Source organism: Nicotiana tomentosiformis, chromosome 6 (genome assembly GCF_000390325.3).
Source record: "Nicotiana tomentosiformis chromosome 6, ASM39032v3, whole genome shotgun sequence".
NCBI lineage: Eukaryota > Viridiplantae > Streptophyta > Magnoliopsida > Solanales > Solanaceae > Nicotiana > Nicotiana tomentosiformis.
Window position 1 is genome coordinate 100,386,331 of NC_090817.1, and position 13,770 is coordinate 100,400,100.

The 13,770-nt window shown below is 38.4% G+C and overlaps 2 protein-coding genes across 2 annotated transcripts; both read left to right on the top strand.

Annotated features, from left to right (window-relative positions):
- The first annotated feature begins 2,547 nt into the window (after positions 1 to 2,547).
- Positions 2,548 to 3,339, top strand: LOC138894487 (uncharacterized). Its single transcript, XM_070179187.1, has one exon. The coding sequence runs from the start codon at positions 2,548 to 2,550 to the stop codon at positions 3,337 to 3,339; it is 792 nt and encodes a 263-aa protein (XP_070035288.1).
- A 993-nt stretch (positions 3,340 to 4,332) lies between these two features.
- LOC138894488 (secreted RxLR effector protein 78-like) lies at positions 4,333 to 4,767 on the top strand. Its single transcript, XM_070179188.1, has one exon. The coding sequence runs from the start codon at positions 4,333 to 4,335 to the stop codon at positions 4,765 to 4,767; it is 435 nt and encodes a 144-aa protein (XP_070035289.1).
- Positions 4,768 to 13,770: the final 9,003 nt, after the last annotated feature.

Below are 13,770 nucleotides of genomic sequence, written 5' to 3' on the forward strand. Positions count from 1 at the left end.
TGATTCTTCTTTCCAATAGTAAATAAATCCAAAGGCCGTTGAGCTTAATCTTGAATATGCAGTTTTTTCCACGAACGATGATCTTGAATTCAACTAGCACGAACTTTGATTTGAACTCGTACTCCTTGAATCTTGATTTGTTCTTCGTTTTTGAGCTTGAACTTGATTTCTTGAACTTGAACTTGATTGCTTGAAGTTTGAAACTTGTAAAAAAATTTGCGGCGTTTGATCCACGAGCTCTCTCTTGCTTCTTGTTATAACTTCTGGTGGTTTTTCTGGTTTATGAAGACCCCTATTTATAGTTGTGGGAGGGAAGAGTTATGATAAGAATAAACTTTTTCCGACCAATCAAATTGAAGTATGACAAGGCCGCATTTGATTGGCGAGAACATGTCACTTACACACATGGCGCGATTTCATTAGCCCTTTAATTTGACTTGGCGTGCCTTGTCATTTTGACACGTGGCGCAATCCTATTGCCTCTTCCGTTTGACTTGGCGTGCCAAGTCGTTTGACACGTGACACCAAACTGGGCCTCTAGAAAGATGACATCTTGAGCTTAATGAAGTGGGCTCATCACTTTAGTCCAATTAAATATGCTAGCCCAATAGATTAAGACTTATTTATTTAATCCATATATGTTAGACTTATATAACTAATCCAATTATATTAGCCCAATAAATTTATTTGAACTAATATATCTTGATTTTAAAATATAGTCCAAATCGGATTTAATTCCAATAAAATTTATATGCCTACAAATGCCCTTACTTCCGGACTTGTTGAAGTATAGGTTTGTCGAATTACGGGGACTAAGACTTGGACAAAGACTTGAAGTATACATCCTCCAATGCTCCTATAAGAGCTTATACATTTGCAAGGTTAAATAAACCTCTCAACGCTGTCAGACTTCAAGGATTACATGCTCACGTGAAATAGCAAAGCAATTGTCACTATAACTAATAGCAAATACTGCTAAAGTTACAGTGAATTGGATTTTTCCAATGCCTTCCACGTAAGCCTAGCAAATGTAAGAATCTTTAACCATGTACACCCTACAGTTGTGGAGACATATTAGTAATATATTGCTTGTCTCAAATTCTAGTACTCCCAGTTTTTCAATTTATGTGAATATATTTGATTGGGCACGGAGTTTAAAAAAAAGACTTTTTGAATTTGAGGTCGTAAACAAGTCAAAAGAGGTCCAGAGTATTTGTGTGGTTATAAAAATTTCTCACTAAGGGTAAAATTGGAAGTTTAAGCTCAATTGTTTTCAAATATAGAAAGGGGTCATTCTTTTTTGAATGGGCTAAAAAGAAAATAGGTTCACATAAACTAAAACGGAGGGAGTAGTATATACACGTGGATTAGCAGTAACGACTAAAGTGCCTGACTCTTTACATATCAACGATATGTAGGTAAGGAAACCTTCGTCGTCTTTAGCTTTTCTAATCGAATTAGGAATAGGACACCTAGTCCTTCTTCGATAATGATAATCACCGATCCCACATCGGTACTAATTCTTCAATACCTATCTTCAGAAGCTATATAAATATATGCATTCCCTTTATTCAATCGGCATCAACAACTTCTTCGAGTTATGTTTAGCTAAAATTTGACGATTCAGAAGCATTGACGAGGTAAGTTCTTCTTCTTTTTCTTGTCCTTTCTTTATTTAATTGTCTATTTCCTTCTTCTTTATAAAAAAAAACAATTAAATAAAGAAAGGACAATAAAAAGAAGAAGAAGAACTTACCTTGTCTCTCCCTTCTTTCTCTCCCTTTTCTTCTTCTCCCTTATTTCCCTATTTTCTTGGACTTTCTCTCGCTAGACTATATTTGACTTCGAACTAGTGCAGCTATTCTTTCTCTTTCTATATTCAAACATCTCTTTCTCTCTAAATCACCGGACCTCCGGCGAACCAGGTAAGACCCCCAGCTCCCACCCCACCCCTTGTCTTCTTTTCCTCTCTTTCTCTCTCCTGCTTTCTCCTTCTTTCCATTACTTTCCTTTCCCCCTCCCTTTCTTTCTTGTTTTCTTGTCCCCCTTTTTGCTCCCCAGATTTCCCCCCCCCCCCCCTTTATTTTCCTTTCCATTTTCTTCTTCTCCCTTCTTTCTCTCCCCTATACCTCGTCTCTTCCACCTCATCCCCCTATTTTCTGGCACACTGATCTAGCCTAGCGGCGGCGGAGACTATTTTCCAGCGAGCCTCGGGCGAAGCGGGCGAGAACTTTCAAAATATAGCTGCTGTGGACAACACCTTTCTCAGCACTCGTTATGACTTCAGGTTCTATTGTTCTTGCTTAAAATTTGCTATTTGTTAATATTGGACTCATGTGAGTTGGTACCTCCTATTTTTTAATTTTTCTTTGTTGTGTTAGTTAAATTGTTGTCAACTTAGTTCGTATTAGTTTATTCACCGTATTAGTTTGCCTGTAGTTGCAACTTGTCTTCTTCTGGTTTGGTCTGTTATATTGTGCGTGATAGTAATTTTCCTTACTCTGCCATAGATATAGTGGCTGTGGTCTGGGATGGTTGAGTGAGGTCATGTCCTCGGGGGGAACATGGGGGTGGGGCGGAGGTAGGGCAGGGGTTAGGGGTGAGGCGGGAGGCAAGGGAGGTAAAGGGAACAAGGGTGTCTGTAGGTTAAGAATTGGGTCATGGAACATAGGTACATTAACGGGTAAGTCTATAGAGTTGGTGAAGATCCTCCAGAAGAGGAGGGTCAATATAGCGTATGTCCAAGATACTAGGTGGGTAGGGTCGAGGGCGAAGGACGCAGACGGGTATAAACTTTGGTACTCAGGAGTCCAGAAAGGTAAGAATGGAGTGGACATCTTGGTGGATAGGGAACTCAGAGAGTCTGTGGTCGAGGTTAGACGAGTGAATGATAGATTGATGATTATTAAGTTGATGGTTGGAGAGTGTACCCTAAATGTCGTTAGCATCTATGAGCCGCATGTAGGCCTAGATGAGGAGCTTAAACGATGCTTCTGGGAGGGGTTAGATGAGATTGTGCGTCAGGTTCCTCCAACTGAGAAGCTATTCGTAGGAGGGGATTTCAATGGGCATATTGGGTCGACTGTAGGTGTTTATGGCGAGGTGCATGGAGGCTTCGGTTTTGGGGAGAGGAACGGAGGAGGTACATCGTTGTTGGACTTCGCTAAGGCTTTTGGGTTGGTGATTGTGAACTCTAGCTTTCCAAAGAGGGGGAGGCATTTGGTTACTTTTCAAAATGCGGTGGCGAAGACTCAGATTGACTATCTTCTCCTCAGGAGAGGTGACAGAGGAATGTGCAAGGATTACAAGGTGATTCCGAGTGAGATACTCGCGACATAACATAGGCTCTTGGTGATGGACGTTGGTATTATGTTAAAGAGAAGGAAAAGGTCTACTCGAGGAAGTCCGAGAATCAGGTAGGGAGCCTTAACTAAGGATAAAGCCCAAGAGTTGGAAGGGCGGTTATCGGCTATAGGAGCTTGGAGGAGCAGCGGTGACGCGAGCACTATGTGGTCAGCGATAACAGACTGTATTAGGGAGGTTGCGAGAGAGGTGTTAGGAGTCTCGACGTGCATCTCTGGTGGGCACAAAGGAGACTGGTGGTGGAATGAAGTGGTTCAAGGTAAAGTGGAAGCTAAGAAGGTGGTGTACCTGAAGTTAGTGGGGAGCATTAATGAGGAGGAGAGGCGAGCATGCATGGAAAGGTATAAGATAGCTAGGAAGGAGGCTAAGTTGGCGGTCACAGAGGCTAAGACTGCTGCATATGGTCGTATGTACGAGGAACTGGGGAAAAAAGGCGGGGAGAAGAAGTTATTCCGGCTGGACAAGTTGAGAGAGAGGAAGGCTCGGGATTTGGACCAAGTGAGATGCATCAAGAACGAAGATGGTAGAGTATTAATGGAAGATGCCCAGATTAAGAGGAGATGTCAGACTTGCTTTCATAAACTTCTGAATGAAGAAGGGGATCAGGATCTTGTGCTAGGCGAATTGGAGCATTCCGAGAGTCACCGTGACTTTGGGTACTGCAGGCGTATCGAGGTTGATGAGGTCGTGGGAGCTATGCGTAAGATGAGTAGGGGCAGAGCGACCGGGCCAGACGAGATTCCGGTGGAATTTTGGAACTGTGTGGGGAGAGCAGGTTTGGAGTGGTTGACTAGGTTGTTTAATGTTATTTTTAAGGCGAAGAGGATGTCGGATGAGTGGAGGTGGAGTACGGTGGTCCCATTGTATACGAACAAAGGTGATATCCAGAGTTGTAATAATTATAGAGGTATCAAATTACTGAGTCATACCATAAAAGTGTGGGAGAGGGTGGTTGAATTGAGGGTAAGGATGACAGTGTCTGTATCCGACAACCAGTTCAGGTTCATGCCGGGTCATTCGACTACAGAAGTTATACACCTTGTTAGGAGGTTGGTGGAACTATACAGAGAGAGGAAGAAGGATCTGCACATGGTCTTTATTGACCTAGAGAAAGCGTATGACAAGATTCCTAGAGAAGTTCTCTGGAGATGCCTGAAGGCAAAAGGTGTATCGGTTCCCTACATTATGGCGATTAAGGACATGTATGATGGGGCTAAGTCTCGGGTTAGGACAGTAGGAGGTGACTCTGAGCAGTTTCCGATTGTAATGGGGTTACACCAAGGTTCTGCGCTCAGTCCGTTCTTATTCACACTCGTGATCGACGCGTTAACACACCATATTCAAAGGGAGGTACCATGGTGCATGCTATTTGTCGATGACATAGTTTTGATTGATGAGTCGTGAGCCGGTGTTAATGAGAGGCTAGAGGTTTGGAGACAGGCTCTTGAGTCTAAGGGTTTCAAGTTGAGCATGACGAAGACGGAATACCTGGAGTGTAAATTCAGCGCTGAGCTAGGAGAAGTGGGCGTGGATGTGAGGCTTGAATCATAGGTCATCCCGAGTAGAGGCAGCTTCAAGTACCTTGGTTCGGTTATCCAAGGGGGAGGAAAGATCGACGAGGATGTCACACACCGTATTGGGATAGGATGGATGAAGTGGATGTTAGCATCTGGAGTCCTGTGTGACAAGAGAGTGCCACCAATACTCAAAGGTAAGTTCTATAAAGCGATAGTTAGACCAGCCATGTTGTATGGGGCTGAGTGTTGGCTTGTTAAGAACTCACATATCCAAAAGATGAAAGTAGCAGAAATGAGGATGTTGAGGTGGATGTGTGGGCACACTAGGATAGATAAGATTAGGAATGATGTTATTCGGGATAAGGTGCATGTGGCTCCCATTGATGACAAGATGTGGGAAGCGAGGCTTAGATGGTTCAGACATGTTCAAAGGAGAAGCCCAGATGCTCCGGTACGGAGGTGTGAGCGGCTGGTTGTGGAGGGAACGAGAAGAGGTAGAGGGCGGCCTAAGAAGTATTGGGGAGAGGTGATCAGACAGGATATGGCGAGGCTCCAGATTTCCGAGGACATGACACTTGATAGGAAGATGTAGAGGTCGAGTATTAGAGTTATAGGTTAGGATGTAGTTGAGTCTTGACTTACTTCGTACCATTGTGGGACTGGCCACGTAGGGTTTTTGTCTAGGGTAGCTAGTGACAATGTTGTATTTTACTACTTCGCTTTTCAGTGCATGTCCTATTTACTAGCTATCGTTTTTGCTTTGCATCTTTCTTCTGCATTTCATGGTGTTCCTATTTTTTCTATAATTGTTATGGTAATACTAATGTTGTCTCCTCTTGTCATTTTGTCTTTTTGTTTTCTTGAGCCGAGGGTTTTTCGAAAACATCCTCTACTCCTTTGGGGTAGGGGTAAGGTCTGCGTACACACTACCCTCTCCAGACCTCATTAATGGGATTCTACTAGGTTGTTGTTGTTGTTGTTGCTTCTTCTTTATAGACAATGTAAGCAATTTCATCAAACTACCCAGTATTTTAAAAGTTCGAGATGAACACCTTTAAAAGTTTGAGATGAAGACCTTTAAAATTCGGGGCGAAGACCCTCAAAAGTTCGCGATAAAGACCTTTAAAATTTGCGGTGAAGACCCATAAAAGTTAGCGATTAAGACCTTTAAAATTTACAACGAAGCCCATAAAAGTCCGCGATGAAGACCTCTAAAAATTTGTGGCGAAGACCCTTAGAAGCTCGCGATGAAGACCTTTAAAATTTGCGGTGAAGCCCATAAAGTCCGCGATAAACACCTTTAAAATTTGTGGCGAAGACCAATAAAAGTTTTTGAAAAGATCCTTAAAATCTCGTGGTCAAGATCTTTAAAAGTTCACAATGAACACATTTAAAAGTTCGCGGTGAAGATTTTTAAAAGCACGCGATGAAGACCTTTAAAAGCTCGCGGCGTAGACCCTTAAAAGCTCGTGGTAGAAATCTTTAAAAGTCTGCAGTGAGGACCCTTTAAAGTTCACCTTGAACACTTTTAAAATTTCAAGACGGGCACATTTAAAAATTCGAGTCGTACAACTTTTAAAGGTTCGGAACAAAAATCTTAAAAATTCAGATGCCTTTAAAAGTTAATGATGAACACCTTTAAAAGTTCGCAATAAAACTTTTAAAAGTCCAAGGTGAATACCTTTAAAAGTTCGCAACAAAAACTTTTAAAAGAAAAACTCCGACATGGACATCCCTTTTTTTTTCCGGTTCAATATCAATATTTGCTTGCTTAACATAATGTATTGACATCCACAAAATAGAACTTGGCTTTTTTTTAAACATCGCTATCGTTCATGTCTCGAAATTTTCTGTATTTACATATACGTTCTCATTTTTCTTTTGAAGATAATATTCTTCATTACCTTTGCACCTTTTGTGGTAGGAAATATATATCTCAATGTGAGAACGTCAAAAATATGAACCATTTTATTTCTTAAAAACTAAACTTTAAAATATGAGACATATCCAAACTTCGGAATCAAACACCTTAAGAATCGCCCTAGGTAATATTTTGAAACTAACTTTAGATTCCACCATGTTAAAAATTTTAAATTTGCACACTCTTACCAAAAAAACTCATATCTTGGTGTAGAAACGTCAAAATTATGAACCAATTGATTTAATGGAAACTAAGAAATATTCAAAAATCAGAATCAAACACTTTGAGAATCGTCCCAAATATTAATTTTGAATTTAACTTTAAATTCTGACATATTGATAGTTTTAGATTTGTGCAGCTTCACCAAAGAATTTGTATCTTGGTGTCAAAACGTCGAAATCATGAACCGCTTGATTTTATGAAAACTAGACTTCAAAATCTAAATCATATCCAAATTTTAAAATTTAATACTTTAAGGATAGTTTCAGATAATATTTCGAAGTCGACATAAAATTCTGACACGCTGACGATTTCAAACGTGTGCGCGACTTCACCAAATCTTTTATATATTGATGTAAGAATGTCAAAATCACGAACTATTTGATTTCATGAAAACAAGACTTCAAAATCTAAAAATGTCCAAAATGTAGGATTTAATACCTTAAGGATAGTTTCAAATAGTATTTCGAAATCAACATCATATTTTTATATACCGACAGTTCCGAATTGGCGCGACTTCTTCTAATCTTTTATGTTTTGGTATGGAAGTCTCAGGATCACAAGACATTTTTCCTTGTGTCAATAGAATCCAAGAGTCCCATTCTCACAAATATCTTGGGTTCAAGTCTTACTGAATTTGAAACGTTGTGCCAAGCAATCTTTCTTCTTATACTTGTGTTCCCTTTTGACGCCTCTCTTCTCTTCCCTTTGTTTATGGCAGTGAGGGGATATGAAGATCAATAAAATTGAAGGTTATGCGAACTTAAAGATATATCGAATCCCCAGAATTCAATGCAAATACTTTGTAGCCTCCTAAAAGACTCATCATTTCATTGAAGACACCAATTTACCATAGCGGCTTGCCCCCTTTAAATCAAATGGCATCCAAATTTTAACAGAAGAATGATATCTTATCTCGATTTTCAAGTGTTGATTGAATGGATTACATTCCATCGTACTTTATTCAAACAACGATTGGGGCACTATGTATCTTTTGAACTCATGCGACTGAATCAGAATGAAACTCTAAGCTGCCTACGTACCTCGGTGAAGAAGATCAAGTCATAACGTAGTTCAGAATGGGTGATTTTTTATTCTTTATTTTTTATTTTTTATTTTTATATCCTAACTTTTGTCTAGGCCGCCTTTTTTGAGGTTTTCAACCTAGCGGACTTTCTTTTTATGTCCTAACTTTTGCCTAGGCAGACTCTGTCAAGGTTTTCAACCTAGTGGACTTTTTATTTTGGTGGGGCGTACACAGTTTAGACTCATGCGGGCCAGGAGTGTAGGAACATGCAGCTTAGGCTCATGCGTCAAGGAGCGTTGTAATTTGAAGATTGAGCTTACAATTTGAAATGCTTCGAAACTTGAAGACTTGATCAACTTTAAAGTACTTTGCAACTAAAAGTTCAGCTAGAATTTGAAGAGCCTCGTGACTTGAAGATCTAGCTCAAAGTTGAAGAGCTTTGCAACTTGAAGTTTGGCTCGAATTTGAAGAGCTTTGTGACTTGAAGATTTAGCTCGACTTTGAAGAGATTTCGACTTGAGTCTTTGCATGAATTTGAAGATCTTTGCGACTTGAACACTTTGCTCGAATTTGAAGAGCTTTACAACTTGAAGACTTTGCTCGAATTTGAAGAGTTTTATGTCTTAAAGATTTAGTTCAAATTTGGAGAGTTTCATGACATACAACATAGGCTCATGTGCTAAGAAGCGTTATATCATGCAGTTTAGGCTCGTGCGTTGAGGAGCATTATAACTTGTAGTTTAAGCTCGTTCGTTGATGTGAAGCCCCAGAAAATATTTCTAACAAGAGTAAGCCAAACTCGAGCTTAAGAGAATATTTTGCGAGACCTCGAAGTGCTTGCGAACCCACACGAGGGTAATAGGATCATTACAATATTTAGGCATAAAGGTAAGATGGATTTAAGGTCCTCAAGTTGTATGATTAAAGGCATAGATTGGAATGATTGAGCTAAGAGGGAGGAAAGGATTCCAGCAGACCTGCGTAGCCTATGCAGGTTGCGTAGGAAAAAATAAAATAGAAGTGAGGGGGAGGACTTAAGCTGCGTAGGCTACACAGGCCTGCGTAGCCAATCTTCATAGACTATGCAGGCAAGCTGCGTAGGCTATGCAATTTGCCTAAGCAGGCTATTTTCTATAAAGAAAAAATAGGGGGATTCGGGGAGAGAGAAAGAAATATCATTTTTGGCTAAGTTTTGTGTTCTAGAGAGAAGGTGGAGCATCCCCAACCCAAAAATACATCAAAGGTGAGTTTTATGATATTTTTATAATGGATTAACACTAGTTAATGATAGTATTAACATCTACATGGATTGAAATTCATAGGGATTCCTCTAATCTTCAAGAATCATTCAAAAGGGTTCAAGTTAGGGTTTGAGCTACAAGAGGTAAAATCCCTACCCTACACTTAAATACATCTATGGATTAAGTATTTGGAATGTATTGTGAAGTAGAAAGTACCAATTGGTTGAAGAATTATGCTAGTCCTTGAAATGGGTATTGTGAGTTAGGGTTCTTGAATGGAGAAGAAGATGAATAGTAAATTTTTGAATCTTGTTAAGATGATTGGTGATCATAGTGCTTCAATAGCTTAATTATGATTAAATATTGAATCGTATAACATGTATTAGGCTTAAAGGCCATTGATGGAATCAACTAAGGATAAAAGGGATATGTATGGGTGAATTGGGCTTGTTGAAGACTTATAGTTAACTTGTGAACCTTAAATAGGTATCGACATATATTTGAATACATTTTGATGTCTTGGGATGTCTAATGTTGATATTGGCTTGTTGGCGACGTTTGAGAGTTATAAATGAATTGAAGCGTCATACTATTATTTTGAAGCTTGAACTTGAGGTAAGTTGATTAATACTTACTCTTCTTGAGGGATTTTCTCTAAAATCATATTTGAGTTATTACGTGAGTTTGTAAATATGCATCCATACTTGTGGGGACAAGCGGGAAAGGATGTCACCGTGTATTTAGAGTTGTATTGCATAAAAAATGTTTTGTTGTTTTACAATTAAAAAATCTTGTTTCTAAAGATTCGATGTCAAACGATGCTTGAGGAAAATGTTATAAGTTTTATTCAAACTTGAGTATTGGAAAGAATATAAAATATTTGAGTGCCGAAGATGTATTTTTATGAAAAGTATTTCCTTTTGAAACTTGATTAATGAATAGCACTCCTTGTATCTTTGAGAGATGGATGTTAAATTGCTAAAGGCTTTAACATAAAAAAGATCATATGTTTGATTGTTTTATTCAAAGGGTTTAGTTTGGCCATGAGCAATGATTTGATAAAAATAGATCCTTTGAGGATAATATGCTATGAATCTATTTTTGAAATATCAAATATTTTGGGAGTTACTAGTGGATACCACCGAGATTGGTTCGAATATTGAGTTTGTTACTATGGAACTACACGTGTCGGTGTAGGGACACACTCCAAGGCTATGCCGAGATTTGTGGGATAAAGGCCCCCATTGAGAGGGAAAATGATCATTACTTAAAGTAATGAGGTTAAGTCGACTCGTACTGCACTACGGGAAGCCGCCCAGATAAGTAGGGTCAAATACTTGTTGCTAGGTCGATCACCTAGTAGTTGTTTATTATGTCGGTGTCGGTATAGTACTCCCGGTGAAAAGGTAAAAGCTAATTTTGTTATGTTTAGGCCTAAGGAGCCAAAAGTGATTTTAATGACATAATGTAGTTGAAATGATTTTATTAGAATCATGGGTTGGTATAAATATTTTAAAAGTTTATATCATGATTTACATTTTTCTAGTCTTTTCATTTAAAATGATAAAGAGCGTGAATTGATATAATTGTTATCGTTTTATTTCAATGTTGGTTGCATTATTTTTGTAAAGCCTTGTCCCAGAAACTTGAGTTAGAGAGAGTCTATGACACTTATTGAGTATCGTCGTGGTGTACTCAGGCCTCAAGGGACCCTTTACAGGGTCCCACTTGCTTTACATATTTTCAGAATGAGACGCAGTACATGATGAGCTGATGGGGAAATAGGATGACCCTCTTTCCAAAGCATATATTCTATTCTGTGGTAGCCTTCTTGTTGATCTTAATTACTTTTGGTTAGGTCTGTCCCAAGTATTTATTTTATCATTGTGTCTTAGAGGTTCCATAGATAGTTGTTATTCTTTATTTTGAGTTATAATCGAGAGTTATTCGTATGTCATGCATGAAAGAAATATTATTATTCTTTTGTACTTTTTTCAAGTATTGAAAAATAATGGATTTAAAGACTTTGTTTCATGCATGGTTTTTAATCATTTAAAAAGATTGTATTTTCAAAAAGACTTCCGCATGTATTTATTTTGTATATAGATGGACATTCTTGTACGGTTTGGTTTGCCCGAGTTGGATAGTATGTCGGGTGCAGGTCACGTGATTTTGGGTCGTGACAAACTTGGTATCAGAGCATTAGGTTCTAATTTGAGTCCTAGGAAGTCTATAGAATCGTGTCTAGTAGAGTTCTCCTTATTGGTGTGTTGTGCACCACACCTATAACGGGAAGGCTACATGGACATTGTAGGATTGTCTCATTCCTTTCTTCCCACTCTAGATCGTGCGTTAAAGCTTGAAGTGAGGATAAAATTGTGTGTATGTATTGACATCCTGGCGGGGTTTACGAAGGAGATTGCTGAGCATAATGCTTGAGATTTAAGTAATGACACTAGCTACTAGATGAGCTACCAAGAAAGAGTTGGTGCCTCTGTATATGAATATGTGGGAAAAGATAAGAAATGAAATAAAATGGATTCAAATCGAATGATGCAATAACAAATCATATTTTTTTTTTGTCAAGAGCTAATTACTGCTTGAAGTAATATAAGATGGGAATCGCGTTGACCATTGTCGTGATACATCGAGAATTGCAGGAAGTTTGTGCTACCAAAAAGAATAATCATATCTTGAGAGGGCATGACCCTAGTGGCCTGGTATATGGTTGGGACTGCTTGGGAAAAAGGATATGAATATAATATGTCAGCTACCAGTTCTGAAAGACAAGTTGAACAAGGAGAGGTAAAGTTCAATCGAGTGAATATGATAGTTTCGAGTCCCGAGATTCTTATAGATGGATACTGAAAGTTAATGTGGGCCAGATGGACACTTAGTATGACAAGTTGTAGTCATTATCATGTCACATGAACTAACAACGACATGTCTAGAGTATCAAGCGTATTTCTGAGTGATCAAGGCATTATGAAGGGCATTAATTGTTAATAATAAATATTGATATACATTGCAATGATATAAAGACACTAGAATGAATAAGTAGATGACATGTCAAGGTACGAAGTGTATAAAAGGCATGACCTCAGAGGTTAAAGGGGTAAGATAAATTGTTTATAAGGCAAGTTTTCATGAAAGGACGATATTAAACTTGTATAGACGGGATATGTCTCATTGGTGTTGATAAATTTGTGAAAGGTGAAGTTTCGAGATTTTACTCCAAAAAGCTTTATATGGGCCAATGGAGCAGCTGAGTATGGATTGATTAAAACTCTCACATTGTAAGTTGAATGTGTTGAATGAAGTATTAGGCTAGGTAATACTTTTGAGGAGTTGTAAAATATTACATGAACGAATTAAGGCTAAAGAGCTGGAGAACAGTATTATTATATTTCGAAAGTTGACGAATTGTAAGTGTTTCAAATATATGTATTGATGTCTCATTCATCCTAAAGATGTTGTGTAGAAATGAGGCTAAGGATATCCTATTAGATACGGAGGATCTCATTGTGTAAACACTTGTTAAAATTCATGGGTAGTAAGGGTATGATCGAAAAGGAAAAAGAGAAAAAAAATCCGTATGGAGACGTTGTTAGAAAGTCTATATGGCATGTAAAGATAGGTTTTGAGTTGCTTGCATTATAATTGCGGGAAAAAAAAAGTTATTATTAAAAGTTGCATAAAGATATGATATATGAATTCATGTGAAGCATTCGTACTTGTCCAAAATGGTTGAGCTTCGGCTTAAAGCTTAATGAAGTCGTACTTGTTAATGACATATTTGGGCATGGACTCAGAAGCATAAGGAAGTTGTACTTGTAGAAAAATATATGTGAATATGAACTCATGAATAACACAACAGAGTTGTACTCCAAATGCGTATCTCAGCTAAGATCAATGAGTGTGCACGTTAGTAAAGTTATGAGGTCTGTACAGATAAATATATTAATCATGATATTGTAGTAAGGGTGGAAAATGATTATACTTAGCAACATGAGTTGTGGGTTGAAAGTGTCGTGGTATTTAAGAAGGGAAAGGAACCAAGAAAAATATGATGAGTGTAGAGATTCAACCATATCGCCGGAATCAAAAGATAACATGAATATGATGATCATGAGATCTGAGTCAAAACTCAGTCGGAAGTGGAGACTATGAGAAGAGATTATTGATTGGTAAATAAATGACCCTTAACATTAGGGCAGACACGTAAGTGTACCGGGCAAGTGTACTTATGGTTTAAAGACTTTGTAAAGTCCATGGAAGAAGCGTAGAAGCTTGTGAACGGACTCACTCTTAAGTGGGGGAGAGCCATACATGTAATTTCACCTTAAGGTGATGGGTGAAGGAACGAGAGATCTTACCTGCCGGAAACGGAAAAGACAAGTTGAATTTATCAAATATCTTCTAAGAGTAGACAAAGTATAAGAGCAATAAAGTAGGTTGTACTGGAGACAAGTTTATTGTAAA